General features: G+C 44.2%; 2 protein-coding genes across 2 annotated transcripts in view; both read left to right on the top strand.

The window, feature by feature from the left end:
* The first annotated feature begins 5,201 nt into the window (after nucleotides 1-5,201).
* On the top strand, nucleotides 5,202-6,642 carry LOC103460074 (P2Y purinoceptor 14-like). The gene has a single exon (XM_017303075.1). It carries the CDS (start codon nucleotides 5,202-5,204, stop codon nucleotides 6,240-6,242), a length of 1,041 nt encoding a protein of 346 aa, XP_017158564.1. The 3' UTR covers nucleotides 6,243-6,642.
* Nucleotides 6,643-10,450: 3,808 nt separating this feature from the next.
* LOC103460051 (P2Y purinoceptor 14-like) overlaps nucleotides 10,451-18,803 on the top strand; it is a 14,257-nt gene continuing 5,904 nt past the window's right edge. The window contains exons 1-3 of the mRNA XM_008402031.2: nucleotides 10,451-10,742; nucleotides 14,710-14,854; nucleotides 14,926-15,185. Of these exons, the coding sequence (XP_008400253.2) occupies nucleotides 10,594-10,742; nucleotides 14,710-14,854; nucleotides 14,926-15,185 (554 nt within the window). The 5' untranslated portion in view covers nucleotides 10,451-10,593. The remainder of the gene's footprint in view (nucleotides 10,743-14,709; nucleotides 14,855-14,925; nucleotides 15,186-18,803) is intronic.

The following is an 18,803-nucleotide window of genomic DNA, read 5'->3' as shown; positions in this document are numbered from 1 at the left end:
CCAAGATTAGACCGGCCATTCCAGGTACAGGTGGGTGCAGGAGCCATTTTGTTGCAGACTGACGAAGGTGTTGACCATCCAGTGTTTCTTTTCTAAGAAGTTCAATCAACATCAACTTAATTATTCAACCACTGAGAAAGAGGCCTTGGCTCTTATTTGGGCACTGCAGCACTTTGATGTGTATGTGGGTGGGGGTGCGTTTCCGGTTGTGGTATATTCAGATCATAACCCTTTGACCTTTYTGCACTCTTTACAGAGCCCCAATCAGCGGTTGATGCGATGGGCTTTATTTCTACAGCCTTACAACCTTGAAATTCGGCACATTCGAGGCACTGAAAATGTGCTGGCTGATGCATTGTCTCGTGCCATTGATGGACCAGACTAGCAGGAAAAAATGTCTACAGAGGTCCTAGTGGGAACCTCTGTTTTAAGGGGGAAGGTGTTACGGCTTCAGTGGGTCTCTGCCCTTTTTCCTGGTAGGGTTCTGCAGACGGTCCCTGCAGGTGATGCGTGCTGCCCTGATTGGTGCTCTGCAGCTTTAAAACTGCCAGGCATGCAGCAGTCAGGAGGCTTTTCCTCCTCTCTCCTCAGACCCCATTTGGTTTGTATCTTATGGTTGAGATTTGTTAGGTTTGTTTTGCATTTGCTTATTTCTGGTCAACTATAGGTTCTGCTTTAATCTATTTTGGTTTCTCATTTCAGGCATTCCTTTTTTCAGGTTTATTTCTTTAATGTAATTTAATAAATTCTATTTTCATTAAATCCTTGTGTGCTCTCCTTTAATGTTACCCCATCAAACGAGCCTGGTGGACGTAACGGTACCATGCTAAGTATTTAGTTTCATAGCTAACTTTAGTCAGCAAGTAAAATATTTAGCCTGAAACTAAATCTTTAGCTTAACTTAGCTGAGAGGCTAGCAGTTTAGCTTAAAGATTTACGAATGAATGAAAAGTATGCAGAAGACTGAAGAATGAAACCAGTTTATTTCTAAATAACCCAAATTGTTGCTTTTAGTTCTTGACTAACTTTCCAAACGGCTCCTGATGTAAAAACTCTGCATCTGTATTTACATGAAACTGGACCAATGAAGCTGCTTCTGGTTCCGTTGCTTCCAGCCATCAGTCGAGTTTATTCAGATTTTAATCATCGATGTTTTTAGGTGTTGACTGGATCCAGTTTCCTCGGTGCAGTGAAGCTGTTTCCATCCCGCTGAGCCCCATCATGGAAACATCTGAAATGAGAGAGTTTGTTTCAGGAAGGTGTGGTTTGTGGTCGATGACGGCGGCAAACGCTGCATCTGGACAGGAGAGCAGATTCTCTGCAGCAATACGGCGAATTAAGTCACCGGGTCGGAGCCGAGCAGAACCAGGACTGTGGGTCTGAGAGCGGCAGGGAGGAAGGTCCAGTTCCAACCTCCTCAAACGCAGCAGGAGGCCGGAGGCGGGACCCAAACGCTGGATTCAAGTAAGAGCAGAACTCCATGATTTACTGAACACAGCCGTCAGGTAAATCACTCAGTGAAACACATTTGGTAAAATACTTGGTAAAAGTACCAAAAGTACTTCAGTGAAGTCACCTTGATGACATCTTGAAAGTTATGTGCATATTCTAGTATTTTAAATACTAATTAATAAAAATCAGGTTCAGGTATCAGAAACTTTTATTTTCTGTATAAAACTTGGAAAACAGTTTATTGGGGATCAATAAAGTATTTTTGTATTGAATAGTTATTTCCGATGACGGCGCAGCTAGAAGGTGACGTTAAAACAACAAAGCTGGTGTAAGGACAAGAGGTCTCACTTCAACACAAACTGCAGAGTTTGGTGCATTTCTGTTTCCTGTTCATTCAGTGAGATTATCCTCAGCTTGTAGAGTGTGCAGGAAGTTCACTTCAAAACGACATCAATCATGTAGAAGTAAAAAGTATAGTGTGGTAAAAGTAGAAGTGTGTTTTTCTCCAGATAGCTACTCGGTTAACAAGTGGTGAGATATGGTTCCATCAAACTCACAATGCTGGATAAAGACAAACAAAATGAAGGATGGCTTATCATTTTTGTACAAAGACGATATAACTACTCAGTCATGCAACGATGTTTGGGAGTGGGGGTCAGAGGTCAGGGGGATCCGTCTGTTCTGGGATTCTGATGGTTCTGAAACATGCATTTAAAATCAGTTTGAAGTGTGGAGTGAAAAATCCTTAAAAGATGATTTTTCAAAATAAAGCTGCTGAGAATCAAACGTTTTCAAGAAACAAATGCTTTTAATAACATCTGCAGATGTGGAGACACTTGACAACGTCAGAGTAGCTCTGATCAAAGTAAAGTTAATGTATAGTCCTGACACACGCAGGCGGGAAAAGGGGAAGTTTCAGCTGCTAGACATCGATGTTGGTCCATTCCGAAGAACATCTGACAAACAGGTTATTTCAGAAACGCGTTGGAGGTGTGATCCGCTCAGGCCAGAAATGTATCTTTAAGTTGTCAAAATTCCCCCTACGATCCGCAGATGTTCTAAGCTGATGTCTAATTTTATTCGTTAGGTGTTAAAAGTCTTGAGCTGCGGTCTTGGCAACGCCCTGCAGCCTGAAACGGAGCCTCTTCCTGTCCAGCTCCAAATGACCATCAGCTGCAGGTGTCAGAACCAGTTCTTGTTAAAACTGCTGAGCACAGAGACTCTCGTTCATTTTTCTATAATCTGCTTTAACAAGAACGTATTAGACATCAAATAAAAGTATTTAAACCTTGATTTTGTTTCTTTAATATGATGCTAAAAGTAATTCTATTTGGATATAAGTTTAGAATGTATGAGCCTCATTTAAGCTTAAGAAACTATACGGTAAGCTTCCTATGATAAAACCAAGTAAAAAATTAGTATAAGAGAAAAATATTCACACCTTCATAAAAGTTTTGGCACCCTGAGTAAGTTTGATGCTTCTCATGTCAGGATTATTTATTGAAAATGATCAGACATGATTTTAATTTGACAGAAGCTCCGTCTCCAGGAAGTCATCCCAACATGGCTCCTCTATTAACGCCAACGTTTTTACCATCGCTGCTCTGAGCAGCAGCTCCACCAGCTGCTTGCTAATTGCTACTGGCTAGTCTGAAGGAGCTGCGCCTTGAAGGCGGGGCTAGGTCCATCCAGGTGTTCTGCAGGTGATTGGTTGCCATGGAGATTAAAGGAAAACGACAATGTACTCGTCTCTGTTCACTTTGGCGAGCTAAAGGTTTGGCCGGCCCTGGCCGATGGTGACTTGAGGAGAGGAAACTGACGGACCGGCTCTTCCTCTAACATGGTGCTGGTAGCGGAGACCTGACTGGTACCACCACACCTGGGTTCAGGTGAGGGAGGAAACATGGTCCAGAACAACATGGTCCAGTCTGGTTTCCTCCCTCAAGCCAATCAATCAGGAGAACCTCTGCTGTCCTGCACCAATACAGGCAGAGTTAGTATTTTGGTGGCTGCGCTTTGCTTTCCATGGATCAGAACAAACTGCTTAAACTCTTCCAACCCCACAGAGCATCAGCTCACCATCAACCATCCCAGCCGGACACACACAGCTGCACACAGAGGCAGATTTGCCTGACAAATGACTCATGCAAAAGTTGTCCCACTGAGCACAAGGATCACTTCTACTGGGACAGCTGGGAAGATCATTACCGTGTTTTAACTGGCAACCAGAACAGCATCTGTGGCCTTTCAGCACCATTAAGTGGAACTGAAGATTTGCATGCGATGCATGAAACCAGTTCGATGATCCTCGTTTTCCCACAGACTGGTTTCGATATCCGATGTCAAACTGGAAGCTGATGATCACAAACAGGCATCAGATGGAACTGGACTTGAACGTCTCATGTGGATTTTCTAATTGACTAATCAGGGGAAACGGCTTAAATTACCACTAAACTTTATTACACACACCTGTCAGAAAGTCTGTAAAACTGAGGCTGTAGTATCTGAGACTGGGTTGATGCTTGTATGTCTGACCTCTGGGCAATTATTAACTAAACTAGTAATTTAGATCCAAGTCAGGGCACTGCCTACAGCTAAATACTTCAGTCTGCTTTATAAATGCCTCCCTGCTAAGGCTTGGATATTAAAATGATGGATGAAGCCACTGGTGTGTTTTCAACACCAAGATGCTGCACATGGAGAGCAAAAACACAGAGAACTTAATATAGACGAGTTTATTAACAAAAAGAAGCTGATATTTTTATATAATCTAAGTACAAAATAGCCTAATAATAAAGCTGATTATGATCGTTTGTGGTTGGCTGCAGGTTGACCTCACAAGCTGGAAAAAAGTTTTGATTTGTTGGAGCACTGAGCCGTCCTTAGCATCTAGCTTCACCTTTAGCTTATAGCGTTTGGTTTTTAAGAGAATGGGCCACCTTGGCATGTTTTAAGGACTGTTTTATGTAGCTTAGTAGCAAGAATGGGAAGGAAAATGGTTCTTATTAGTCAATAACCTCATAAAACTTGGTGTAAACCACAGGCTCCATGGCCTGGTTCTACCCAAGCAGCTTGAAGGATTGAAGTCATAAAAACAGTGAAATGGACAATAAAACGACAGATATTGTTTATCCAAACTCATTTATCTCTGCATAGACACAAAGCCTCTTTCCTGAGTCATGTTGTGAATCAGGGAAATTCCAATAAATGAGGAAAGCTCAGCTTTATTTCCCATCGCTATGGAAGTGTGGAAAACCAGGGAACAATTAGCTGCTTAGCTAGCAACTTTCAGCGTGAGTGCAGCTGGCACACATCGCCTCAGACCTCTGCTCTGGAGTTGTGATGGCAGCAGCGTCGGTTCAGCATGGACGGCATGACGCTGCGCTTCTCTTCTCGGCTCTGGACTGGAGCCCAGCGTTGGCTGCGTCTCCTCCCTCAGTCAGAGACGATGTCTCGTTTGGGGAATCTATAACTCAAAGATTCCTTCTGCAGAATTATGAATAAACCAGTCAGATGAATGCATAAAAACCCTGAAGCACAAAGCCTGAGTTAATGGAACGACTTCCTCACCTTTACTGCTTTTATTGCTCAGCTCAGGAACATAACTTTACGATCAGGCAATCGTTTAAAAATGTAACTCAGTTAATCTAAGCACACCAATTCTGTAAGAGGATTCCAGCCTTGAATAAAAATAGTTTTGAAGTTTTATTAGACATGTTTGTATCACGTGTTGTTGATATTTTCCAGGTATGGACGTCTTTAACTGCTCCACGCTCCCCACCAACAAGACTGGCAGTAGCATTGTCTTCACCAACCAGGTCCTCCCGTCGTTCTACATCGTCCTCTTCGTTGTGGGCGTGGTGCTGAATGGCATGGCTGCCTGGATCTTCTTCAGAGTCCCAGCAGATTCTGCCCTGGTGGTTTACCTGAAGAACATGGTGGTGGCTGACCTGCTCATGCTGCTCTCCTTCCCCGTCAGGGTGGCGGTGAAAATGGGCTTCAACACCTGCCACCTTTGGATTTTCAACTGCCGGTTCAATGCCGTGCTCTTCTACATGTCCATGTATGTAGGAATGCTGTTCATAGGCTACATCAGCCTTGAGCGCTACGTCAAGATTTCCCAACATGCATCTTCCTCCACAAGCTCCTCCTCCTTCAAGACGAAATGTAGTGGAGCGTCTGATCTAAATCTTATGCAGAATACCACCTTTGCCCGGGTTCTGGCGGTCCTCACCTGGGGTCTCCTCTTCTTATACTCTGCACCCAACGCCATGCTGGCAACCTGGCCAGCCAAAGACCATAACTTCACAAAATGCATCCAACTGAAGACGCCACTTGGTGCCCAGTGGCACAGAGTATCTGTCCTTATTAACATGTCTCTATTCTGGGTAACACTACTTATCGTAGGCTTCTCCTACACCTTCATAGCTCACCGGGTCTACAAGACGTACCGCTGCATGCGACGCGACAGCAGGGGCGTCTACCGGAACTCCAACCGCAACATCTTCAGCATCCTGGCAGTGTTCTTTGTCTGCTTTGTGCCGTATCACGTCTGCCGCGTGCCTTACACCATGAGCCAGATGTCATCGTCAAGCTTCAGCGAAGGGAACGGTATCCTGCTTCACCAGATCAAAGAGGGGACTCTATTCCTGTCGGCGACGAATGTCTGCCTAGACCCCCTGATCTACTTCCTGATGTGTCCAAACTTCAGAAAGTCACTTATAAGAAAACTGTCCAGTAGAAAGAGGAGGAAGCCTCTGTCAACCAATCAGAGTCTGAGCAACATGTAGAGGGGGGATGGAGGAATGGATGCAAAGCAAGAGGAGACACTGAAAGAGAAGACAAGGACAGTAGATCCTGGAAGAGGAGACAATCAGAGCACAGTAGATCCTTGATGACCACTAAGAGTTTGGGCAGCATCTTGGCCAACAGGAGGCAAGAGGCTGAACCTTTTTGTGCACCAATGGAGAAAGAAACTGATGAGGAATCCTCAAACCGAGAACGTTTGTGGTCCAAAAACATTCTGGATGGTAGCGGCCTCTATTTAGGGGAAAGCTGATCCTCTCCGTGTCCTTAGAAGAATCTCTTGTACTGATATGAGACATGAAAATACCAACCAAAGCAGGACACAGAGAGGTGGTGACTGAGAAGATATCAGTCACCATAAAGGTTTGGCACAATGAGTTTTTGTCGTCTTTGTCATGACTGAGTCCTGCATGTCCAATATTATGCTGGTAATAAAAATCTGCCTCATTTCAGAGCCTCCTTTCTGTCTTTTTTCATTTTTGGCTTTAAGTTTGTTACCAGAAAGGAACAGAGCATGTCACGTGTGTTATTGCTGATCTAGAGAATGGAGAAAATTAGGTGTCAAATCTGTATGAAGAGGTCAATGATGGCAGACTGCGGGTGTTACTGGACATGTACAAGGGCAGTGAGACAGTGGCGAGGTGTGCTGTGGGACTGGCAGATGGGTTCACGGAGGGGCTAAAGGTCAATGAGATTGAGAACGAACATGGTGGGGTGGGAGGATGGAAGCAAGAGTTGGGGAGATCAGTGATGGAAGGAGAGCTACGGGTGGAAAAGGAAACGTTGTCAAGAAGGCACTGAGAACCGTAATCCGTCTAATCTGTCAGTTAATCTACATTTCAGCTTTTAGGACGATCACCAAGCACCAAATGGCTCTTAGAGGCCTGAAAGGTTCATGACATGCAGAAGATGCAGATCAGAAGATTCTCTGAGGAAAGGAGATGACCATCCTCAGAGGTTTCATGTCAGGATTTGAAGTACCAGAAGACTAAAAAGTGGATATTTAGCCATCTGGTTGTTGGAGACGCTGCAGCGTCCTCCTTGCTGGTAGACCTGGTTTTGTCCAGCAGTGATGGATCCTGTCTTCATCTCAACCTGCAGGTTTCCTCCAGCAGGTGGAAACTTGATGTCCTGCACTCTAGCAAGACATCAAGAAGTCTTTGGAAAAGAAACGGCATCACAAAGGTTCAAGTTTCTGTGGATCTAAACTTTGAATTTCTGCTCTGACTGTAAATATAAACTTATTCAGACCAGCAGACATTTTCTTTAAGGCTTTTTCTGACTTATGAAGGTCAACACTTCTCCGTTATAGCTGCAGATTCTCTCGATTTTCCTGCTTTGAACAGTAGCACAAAGAAATAGGCCTCAGTTTTACATCATACATGTATTTATATCCCATTAAAACAGGAAGTTATGTTTTGTCAGGATTATTTTGTTGAATTAAAGTCCTGAATGGTTTCAATGACACATGGACCTCTAGATTTTATTTCATTTGCTGCCATCTAGTGTTTAAAGTGTGTAACAACATGAACCTGCATGCAGAAATGTTTCTGCTCAGAACTTTTCCCTCCACATCAACAGACATCTTCATCAATCTGTACGAAGCAAGCAGCTTTACTGATGGGATATTTTTATGGATTTTACTGGTTCTGTGCGATAAAATCTTACAAATCAACTTCTGAACAACAATAAAATAAACACCGACATTCTAACTGTTAGCCAGCCCTGTTATAATTATTATATTTGTCACAGTCTTTGTTTTTATCTTTGTTCATTTTTTCTCATTTTGCCACACAGTGGTGCAGTAACGCTCATAACCACCAGAGGGCAGCACAGACAGTTTTTTCTCTTTTTTAAGATCTTTGATTTTCAGGTGAGAAACCAACAGATTCCACTTATTCCTGCTTAAATAATCAACCCAATAGATTCACTTAACGTCCTTGACAGGAAGTCGGTTTTGCTCCCAACAACTGCAGCATAAAACACATTTGATGAGAACCGGAGGAGATAAAAATCCTTTCCGCATTAAACCGGCTCCAGTCAAACACATTCACTGTTTCATGGGATTCTGTTTATCTTAAAGTTATTTTAATTTCTACCAGAAATGAAGTAAAAATCACGTAAAGTTTTGTTCTGTTTGTTAAGTTCAGATCGTAATGAAAATGAATCTCAGAGAATGAAGTCGGGGCGGTCCGGTTGGACTCCAGATCTGGACCAGAACTGTTGGTTTTCTCAGCTGCTCCTCTTCCTGCTGCGGTTCATCTGATCTGGATGCTTTTCCCTCTTCAGGGAAAATCCCTGCAGACTTCCTGGTAGCAGGAATGCTGCCGCACAAACCGGCTCCTCAGATCGGACCGATAAGAAAAGAAAATAAACCTCAACCGGGTTTCTGAGAAACAATCCGTTAAAAATGTTGGGATGGAGCCACTTTAAGCTAAACTGGTGGCACTGTCGGGTTGTGGGTTCAAATCCCAGCCTCTGTCTGCGCGTGACTGTTGGTTGCTTCGGTAACTGCCGGTCACCTCCGTCCCTCTGCTGCCCTCTAGTGGCTGCTCCAGTTTTATTTATGTAAATCATCCCCACAGAACCTCCAATGCCTGGACCCTGCAGGGTCATCAGAACCTCACACAGAACCGACCAAGAACCGCAGGGTTCCCACCGTCCGATCAGCAGTTTGGGTCCAGGTTTAACGTCCTGGTGTATGAAAACGTCAGATTGTGTATTTTATCAACTTTCTGGCTGTAAACTTGAAGTTTCTGAGTAAAATGGGTCAAAGTGTGACCTGAAGCAACACAGAACCAGAGTTTGGACCAACCGGACCAAAGATGGCTTCAGGATCGGGTCCAGTTGACATCTGGCCTCAGATTTAACCAGAACACCCAGAAGTCATGGCGACGCTCTAACCCAGGATGCATCAGGTTCAGTTTAGCATTTAGCAGTTAGCATTTAGCAGTTAGCATGTAGCGACAGTGGAGAGGAAAAACTCCCCTCCAGCAGGACCAGAACCGGGCTCAGATGTCTGGAGTAACAGACGTCTGACTGTTTCTGCTCAGGTGCAGATTATTTAAAGATAATCTGATTTTAAGGTGAGTTCACCGACTTCTGGCCACCAAATGGGTCACATTCCTGCCTCTGGTCGTGTTTCCATCTGCATGTTTCATGCAGTTTGATAAATGGTGTTGGAAACGGAAAAATTAGAAATAACTTCCTAGTTTCACAGGTTGTGCGCTCGCTTGAGGCGTCTTGGCTTTACGAGGTCTGTGCCTTACCAGAGGCACCAAACTCTGAGAATGTCCACCATCCAGGCGTCCAGCTCAGAGGGGGAGTTTCTGCCATGTGGGTCCGTCCAGTTAGCGATACTTCCTGTTATTATGCGTAGCGTCAACGTCACGCAGTCCGATTCGCTTCACACCAGTAGATGGAAATACGCTGAATTCACATTTTCTTTCGTTTTTGAGAGTTTGGTGATGGATCCAAACAGCAGCAGGACGTGAAAACGACGAGTGTGGAGCCCAGAGGGACTCCGCCTGAAGGACGAACACCAAACTCATCCTGACACAGATCTGATGGTTCTGGAGAGAAATGATGGGAGAAACTTTATTTCAGGTGGTTTGACTCATCGGCCTGGAGTCTTTATGCAGGTTTGAATCCATCCGTCCATTTTCTAACACCTGGTCCCTCAGTGGGTCAGGAGGAGCTGCTGCCTCTCCAGCTCACGTTCCGGGCGAGAGGCGGGGTCACCTGGATAGGTCACCTGGACAGGTGACCAGTCTGACGCAGGGCAACACACACACTCACACCTAGGGACGATTTGGAGAGGCCAATTAACCTGACAGTCATGTTTTTGGACTGTGGGAGGAAACTGGAGTACCTGGAGAAAACCCACCATGCACAGGGAGAACATGGAGACTCCATGCAGAAAGACCGGGAATCGAACCCAGAACCTTCTTGCTGCAAGGCAGCAGCTCTACCAACTGCGCCACTGTGCAGCCCATGTAGTTTAATCTTCATCAGTAATTCTCTGTTCTCTAATTATTTAGATTTTCTGCTGTGATAAACTGTTTGGTTCTCCAGCTGCAACCTTCTTGCTGCAAGGCAGCAGCTCTACCCACTGCGCCACTGTGCAGCCCCGCATGTTTGACTCATGAAGAGCCATTGAGTCGTGTGCAGACCTTCAAATGGAGCCTGACAGACGCGGTTCGTGCCAAGCTGCAGGAGTCAGACGCCTCCAGCTGCTCGTTTCCCGAAGCAGAACAACAGGCGTCATATGAGCCTCTTCCTGCTGCAGCCTCTGAACCCGCTTTCTCTGGAAAACTGAGGTTTTTTGCTTTGCAAATGAGCAGCGGTGCAGACAGGTTTCCGTTTTTCTCTTCCTCCTCCCCCCCGGCAGCAGCGAGGAGGGCAACGCTGCGATCGCAGCGCAGCTCGCAGAGGGAGGAAGTCAGAGCAGTCATCTGCAGGTTCAGGCTGGCAGACGCACACAGGTGAGTCCGGCAGGTAAATCTGCTGTTTTCCAGCTTTGACTCTGCTGCTGATCTGTGGAGGTCACCAGATTGGCGTCGGTCACGCTTCATGTTTCAGATCCATCACGTCCACCAGGCAGGATCCAGCGGTTTCACACCTGGAAGCAGCTGCTTCCTTGGGTTCAGGTTTTCTCTCTGATGTGGTTCAGCAGCTTCTTGGTGCGGAGAAAACAAATCTGCAGATTGGCTGTGAATGAGACGCGTTTCAGATGAAGCATCTGAGGTGATCTGCCTCCCAGAGGGATAAATATCTGTAGGACGGACAGAATATTAGAGGCTTTAGGAATTTACAGGTTGACATTTTGATGGGTTCATCTTCAAAGCAGACAATAGAGAAGTGGGAGCAGCTTTCTATCCGAATCACGAGGTTCTGTTCTGCTTTCTAAGCTCTCGCTTTTCCATTTCTCTGCATGTTTTGAAGCCGATCTGTGTGTTTAGTTGAATCCTGATTCGTCTCCATGTGGACGGATTCCTGGACTCAGCAGGTTTTAACACACATTTATAGAAAAGATTATTCTGTTTGGTATCTAATCTGATCTTAACCGTTCCTGTTTTGGGTTCGTTTGGGTCACAGTAGTAATTTCAGGGTTTAAATCTTTGTTTTAATCAAATTTTCTCATTTTTCTGCCATTTTCCAAACAGAAAGTATTTAAACTTCCGTCTGATTTAATGACGGCGAGGAAAAAAAGTTTGGATCTTTAAATGTTTCCAACATAAATAACATAATAACGTTTTAAAGTTTAGGTTAGAGATCCTTAAGTTCAGTCCAGATTCATTAAATCCGTCAAGTAGACATTAAACATGATAAATTCAATTTAAATATTCCTGATTTCTGCTGAAACAGATTACGTAGCAATACGAGGAATCAAACATGTTCAGGCATCTAATTTTATAACGCCCTGGTCCAGGTGTGGAGCTGTGGGAGGGGGTCTGGGGGGCCTGGGCCCAGATGGGGGCCCATGGGGGTCTGGAGGTGCCAGGGAGGGAGGGATGGTTTCAAGTCGTTTTAATATCTGACTATAGACGGAGAAAGAGCGCCCCCGCCTGTTCAGAAAGGTGTATGTAATGTTAAAGTTCCTGTCCCTCAATGGAACATAACTGTAGTACTGTCCCAGTTCAGTACAGTAACAGCAGTCAGTCCCAGTGACTGTTTGACTCACGGTTTAGCCAACGTGCTTCCTGGGTAAAAATGAAACGAGAAACGCAGTGGCATGACTCCGCCCACTTCCAGTGAGACATAACAACTCAATTTGACTAATAAAATCCTGCGGTCAACGGATATTTTCATGCCAACTAAAGAGTTCCTGCTCATTTCTTTGAAGTTTATTTTGTTTTCCTTGAACTGCTGTGATGATCAACTGATCAGAGCCAATAAGACGGAAATAAATCCCGTCTTTGTTCACAGTTTGTTTCTCCGCTGTTCTGGAGACGACCACCAGCAGTTAGCATGCTGCTAGCGCAACGGTGTGCTAGCCCTTTAAATATGGGACTGAACAGGAGTCTGTCAGTCAGATACCAACTTCAGCATCATGAGCATTCACACGTTCATCCACTGCCAACTTCTCATTGGATGAAGGTCCAAAACATGAGAAAAAACTGATGGCTAACGTTTTTGTTTGCGAACGCCCCTTGATAGGATGACGCCCTGGGCTGTGAGTCGATCTGCCACGGGATGCAGGGCCATTTGTGAAGGGATTATTTGTCAGGCCACCCGCCCTCTGATGGCGTTTACTTGTTGATATCGTGAAATCGGGAGCAGAACCTTTAAAATCCACCAAATCAAGAGAAAATAGAAATTCAGACTCTTAGCTTCTGCCGCTGCAGGTATTAGCTGGAGTCTCATCGGTGCTGGTAGAAGCAGCATCGCTACGTCCTTATCCAAAACTCCATGACGGGAATAAAATGTCAGACAACGAGGAGCAATTTGTGATGTTACAGTCAGAGATGAGCAGCAATAATCTGGGTTATTTCAGTTTCACACTAAATATTTGGTTAGCTAGTTAAATATTTAGCTCAAAGCTAAACACTTTTGACCAAATATCACTACAACGTAAATCTTGTTCCTCATGACGTTTGGGCTCAACATTAACTGAGCAGACGAAAGCAGAAGGCGATAAGAGGAAGAACATTTCTTAAATTTACCTCAACCTGCCAGTGTGGCCTAATCTGGAATATTTCCTAGAAGTTTGAGTAACATTTAACAGTTTCGGTTTTACCGAATGAATATGAGGGAATTTTTCTGCCATAATCCGAGAGCACACATTTTCATTTTGAAAGCTTCATGTCTTCTCCTCGCGCTCACAGACCAAGTGGCTGTGAGTCTGTGCTGTTCGTGTTCCTGGAGCGTTGATGGCTAAACCCCTGGAGGAGCTTTAGCTTCTCCTCGATGTCACGCATCACGCTGGTTTTATATTATTATTATTTTTGTGGTTACACGATGCACCAACCCAGACCAAATGCTTTGTCCATGTAGCCAGAGTTTATGGGACGGATCTTAAATCTCGTCCCATAAACTCCAGCAACCAAAACAGTTTCTGAGATTCTTATTAAAACTCAACAGACATGAAATGTCAGAGCTGCTAAAGCCACATTAGCAGCATTGAATTAAATCTCCTGTTTGTTGCTCATCTYTGCTCAGTGCAGCAGGTTTACCTCATCCTGCAGGGCCGGTCCAAGGCTGATGGGGCCTGGGGCAGAATCTGCCTGAGGGGCCCCTCATGCTGCTAAGACCATCAGCAGCTCTAACAGCTTCTGTGTTACATTTAATCTGGGAGAGGAGGAGGAGATTAACTGGCCAACCTAACAACAATCAGTTATAATCCAGTTTATTCATTTGTATTTGTGAACAAACAGCTCAAACTCACAGCATCAGATTGTTGCTATGGTAACAAAACAATCTAACTATGAATATTGTTCTTTGAACTTTTACAAAGTAAACCTACCAGCTCCTTAAAATCTTACATTTAAATGTTTAACAATTTAAATCTTTTAATTTATGCTGAAACCATTAAACCAAATTCAGCAGCATTGATCATCTCAGCAAATAAATGTTACATTTATGTATCTGTGTTAAAATATCAGCATTTATGGCCCCTGAAGCCCTGGGGGCCCCATGGAGCCGCTGACTTCATTTGGATTAAACAGAAGTGAAAATAATTGACATTTATTTTAATTTTGATTTGTTGTTTTTAAGACTAGCTGTGGGTTTAAATATCGTTTCACTGCTGATGTTTTCCTGTAACTTATAATCAGTAATATTTTTACATTTCCTGTCTATGTAACATCTTTTACTATAAAACCACGGTGGACCGGCAGGTTTACTGGGTGACCATTCACACCTATAATAATAAAAATGTTTGTGCTGAACTGGTGGTTTGTGAAGTTTCTGCCTGGCACCAGATGAAGCCGAACATGAATAACTTCACCACCAACAACTTGTTGCTCCCAAATGTTTGTTTTTCATGCAGGCTGCAACATAAGCAGATATTTCCTTCAACATTTTAATAAATTGAGCAGAAATGTGCCTCAGCGCGTTCTTATGACCGTTTCTGCTTACAGCCTGCAGATGTTCGATGTTTCGATAAGCTGCTTCTCGCTTTCGGACAGCAGAGATGGCGACTGTTGCTCAGAACCCGACCTCAGTCCGGCCCAGAAGGTTTCAGGTTGAAAATAAAGTACGACCTACTTTACATGTGAGCCGACGTCTCTGAGATGAAAGGCCACAAAAGATAAAGCCTCTGATGAGACGGGTTCCCACAGGCTTTCTGGAAGCAGAAAGATCCTGTGTGTGTCCAGCGGTTTGCAGTTCAGCCTCCCTGCGGTTCATTCGTTATGTTTTATACTGATAAATGTTTCTATGTGAAGAAAGCAGCTGACTGTGCTGCACCTCATGCTGCTGTCCTCTCTGGTTCTGATAAATCCTGTTCAGACTGCGCTTGGTGAGTCACTTTGAAGGAGCCGGTCCAGACTCGCCGTCCGGCCTCCCAGAGACGATGAACAACTCCACCGAATGTGAACCAGTTCACCAGGCGGCCAACACCTTCTTCATGGTGATCTACAGCCTGGTTTTTCTGGTGAGTGTCTGGTTGGAGCTTCGTGGCTCGTTGTCGGCGCCGCAGTGTGACTCGGTTCCTGCCGTCCTCAGGTGGGTTTGGTCCTGAACGGATTCACGCTGCGGGTTTATTTCTGCGTGTCGCAGCGCCGGCCGTCCAGCAGCGTCACCGTCTTCCTGAAGAACCTGGCGGCCTCCGACTTCCTCATCAGCCTCTGCCTCCCGCTGCGCATCATGAACTTCTCCACCAACTCCACCCTCATCCGACAGGTTTACTGCAACTTCGGCGCCTCCGCCTTTTACCTCAACATGTACGCCAGCATCCTGTTCATGGGCTACATCGCCGCCAACAGGTAGGCCTGAGCTATCGCACAGCTTCGACCAGAAACGACCAGCTGAAGGCACCTCACATTATTTTCAGGTCCAACAGATTACAAGAAGAAAACAACCCCAACATTCATTCATTCATTCATTCATTCATTTGCATATTACCTGCCAAAGATACACAGAAACAGAATGAAACACAGTTTAAGTCCTGGATCCTCTGCATGGAGACGATGTAACGATATAAAAACTGTGACGTGCTTCTCTGCATTCTAGAAATGCAGAAATAGATTTAAAACCAGAACTTCACACCCGTCTGCAGGGCTGGTCACCTGAAGTTCCCCGGGGTTTTCCCGGTGAAACGCCTTAATTCTCAGTTTTCTTCTGCTTTTCCCGTCAGAACTTCAGTTTGTTAGTTTCCTTCCCGCTGCAGAATCTGGGACCTTTACTCAGCAGTTTGAAGCTCATAATGACGCTTTACAAGAAATCTGATTTATTTTTCATCGTAACCTGAGCTAATGATCTGGTTTTAGGTAGAATAAAGTCTCCAAGGGAAAACAACAGGAAGCTGGATCCTCTGTTGAGTCCTGGGCTAAATTAGCTGCGTTAGCAAACAATTTGCTTAGCGGAAGCTAAGTGTGTTATGCATGTAGCACATCATCTGTGTTACCCTCTGCTGTAATACGAACGCCGTATATATCAGCTCAGAGGAGGGGCTGCGCCTGGAAGGCGGGGCTAAGTCCACCCAGGCATTGTGCAGCTGGATGGTTGCCATGGAGACTAAAGCTTTTCTCAAACTGAAATAATCAAAGCAACACTCCAGGTCTGGTTTAGATGAGGGAATGACGTCATAACATGAAAATAAAAAAATCTGCAGCGTCAAATGAAAATTAGCTCCAATATTAGCAGAAACGTTGCATCAGCAGAAAACTAAATGAGTTGATAAGATCCATGAAAGATACATGACAAAAATAATAACATCTAGAATAATAAGGAGCAATATTGCTATTAACAGCCAAAACAAACATAAAATAGTCGAATCTGAATAGATGATACAAACGTTGCTACAGTGAAAAATAAAATGCTATATAATGAGATATAAACCAGCTAGAGTGAATTTTGCTTCCAAACCATCTGACCTCTGACCTTTCAGGAAGCCTCACCATCTCTGGTGCCGAGATACGAACCAGCCGTGATGCTGGGAAAGTTTCATCTGGTCTCTGGTTCAATGGGGAACCGAGCAGCAACCAGAACCAGAACCAGAACTCGGGCTGCGTTCACCCGACCGGCCGCATCTGTGGCTATGCTAACTAGTCTTAGCATTCATGACAGGACCTGCAGAAGGGGAAAAGCTGCAGCAGAATGAATGAGCAGCACTGCAGGGAGAGGTGATTAACAGCGCTAAGACCCGCCTCCTGGCTCTGACTGGTTGCTTCTGTCATTGGGAGAAGGCAGAAGAGCTTGAGTTTGTTATGAAACTTAACAAATATGTACAAAATTTATTTTTTATAAAAGTTCCATAAAGCAGCTTTAACATAAATGCTGGAATAAAACAGCTGTACAAACAGCAGCTGTGAAAGACATCGCTACCTTAACGATGCTAATGTCATTAGCATCGTTACCTTAAYGATGCTAACGATGCTAACGTCATTAGCATCGCTACCTTAACGATGCTAACRATGCTAACGTCATTWGCATCGCTACCTTAACGATGCTAACGATGCTAACGTCATTAGCATCGCTACCTTAACGATGCTAACAATGCTAACGTCATTTGCATCGTTACCTTAATTATGCTAACAATGCTAACGTCATTAGCATTGTTACCTTAATTATGCTAACGATGCTAACGTCATTAGCATCGTTACCTTAATAATGCTAACAATGCTAACGTCATTAGCATTGTTACCTTAATTATGCTAACGTCATTAGCATCGCTACCTTAACGATGCTAACGTCATTAGCATCGTTACCTTAATGATGCTAACGAAGCTAACGTTGTTACCTTAATGGTGCTAACGATGCTAACGTCATTAGCATCGCTACCTTAGCTTCGTACATGGTAAATCAGACATTAATTACCGAACATCCTGAATCTTTACTCGTCTGAACTCCGTCTTCTCCCTCCTCGGCTCCAAATGTCTCCCGTTTGTGTTTTCCGCGTCAGAAGGCGCCGCAGCACATAAACAACGTTTCCCACTTCCGGGAACTTTAGAACTTAGTGCAGAGGAACAGCGCCACTTACTGGCGAAAACGAGAACTGCAGCAAGTGGTGAAATAAAAGTTACATAGAATTGATTAAATACTTTCTCAGGTATTAATTTTTATATTTGTTATAAACGTTTTATTCTTTTCTGCAAATCAACTGATCATCTGGAAATGAAATTCCACTCCACAATTTATTTATTGTTCATAGAAATTAAAAAATAAAAATAAAAAAATCAGGATCCTGTCAATTACAAAATTAATCATATTGTATTTTCAAAGATTGTGTTTAGCAGTAAAAATGTAATGTTCCCTCCCAGACCAATAAACACACATCCGTTTTTGCCCTGAACCCCCCTATCTGGGTTAAATGGTTCGTTCCAGCCTGGAGCTTCACGGTGACGCTGTTCAGCTGCAGTCAGTAGAAGCTGCAGCTGAATACAGGAGCGACTGTGGCAGTTACTGTGCTGCTAAGAAAAGTTATAAAATCAGGTTTTCAAAAACAAAATAGAGAGAAAAAGGCAAGAGTGTTAATTTATAACCCAGTTTTTCTCCGAGAGGTGAGTAGACTGTGTGAGATTATCAACCATTTAGCATAATTAGCTTAGCTACAAACTACTGTTTGCCTCCATTTCACAGCATTTAATGAATTAAGGAAACAAATTACCAACATATTCATATATTTAACTTGTCGTTGTAAAAACGACTCTAAGCAAATCTAACCAGAGGAATAATAAGTAAGTTGTTGGTTAATCCGGCCCACTGTCCCTTTAAATGAGACGCCATTTAAAGGGCAGTTGACAGATTTCCACTGACAGAAGATTTTCTGCCCAAAAGAAAATCATCAACAAAACACAAATGTCTTTACGTTTTATGGTTCAAACAGTGAAAAATATTTAGATTTTGTCCTTTCAAAGCAGGATTTAACTGGATAATAGTAGCGTTTGTTATTTATCAACAACAATTCGAATAATTCAGCAATGAAATATGGAAGCAGGTTATAACCTGGGCGAAGTGGATGGGCCGATTTATAAGGTACCAACATTATTTCTGGCTGGGACCAATAAAACAAGCGGAGGCTCGTCCGTCTGTCTGCAGACAGGCTGACATGTCCAAGCTAGCCCAGCATGAAGGCACAGAAAACAAGATGGACGCTCAACACCTGCAGTGAAAACAGCCTCCAGTCACCATCTGCTGGATTTAGATTGCTCCTGCTTCAACTTCGTTCCAACTTTTATTTCTACTGCGTTGATGATCTTTAGTGTCCCTCAGTGTCCCTCAGTGTCCCTCTGTCCAACCACAGTTGGACAGAGGGCCACTGTCCAACTGTCCAACTTGGCCTGTGGGGGCCAACTGTCCTGGCCCCCACAGGCCCTCCTGGCCTGTGGGGGCGCTGCACCAAGAACCACTGAAGGAAACGACACAGAAACCTCTGAAGACAC

This window comes from Poecilia reticulata, unplaced genomic scaffold, assembly GCF_000633615.1.
Source record: "Poecilia reticulata strain Guanapo unplaced genomic scaffold, Guppy_female_1.0+MT scaffold_159, whole genome shotgun sequence".
In the NCBI taxonomy this organism is placed as follows: domain Eukaryota; kingdom Metazoa; phylum Chordata; class Actinopteri; order Cyprinodontiformes; family Poeciliidae; genus Poecilia; species Poecilia reticulata.
Note: the sequence above shows the minus strand (reverse complement) of the source record. Positions and strands in the feature narration are given on the sequence as shown.

What these genes read in the sequence shown, in the direction of transcription:
- LOC103460074 (XM_017303075.1), top strand. Translation starts at nt 5,202, where the DNA reads ATGGACGTCTTTAACTGCTCCACGCTCCCCACCAACAAGACTGGCAGT.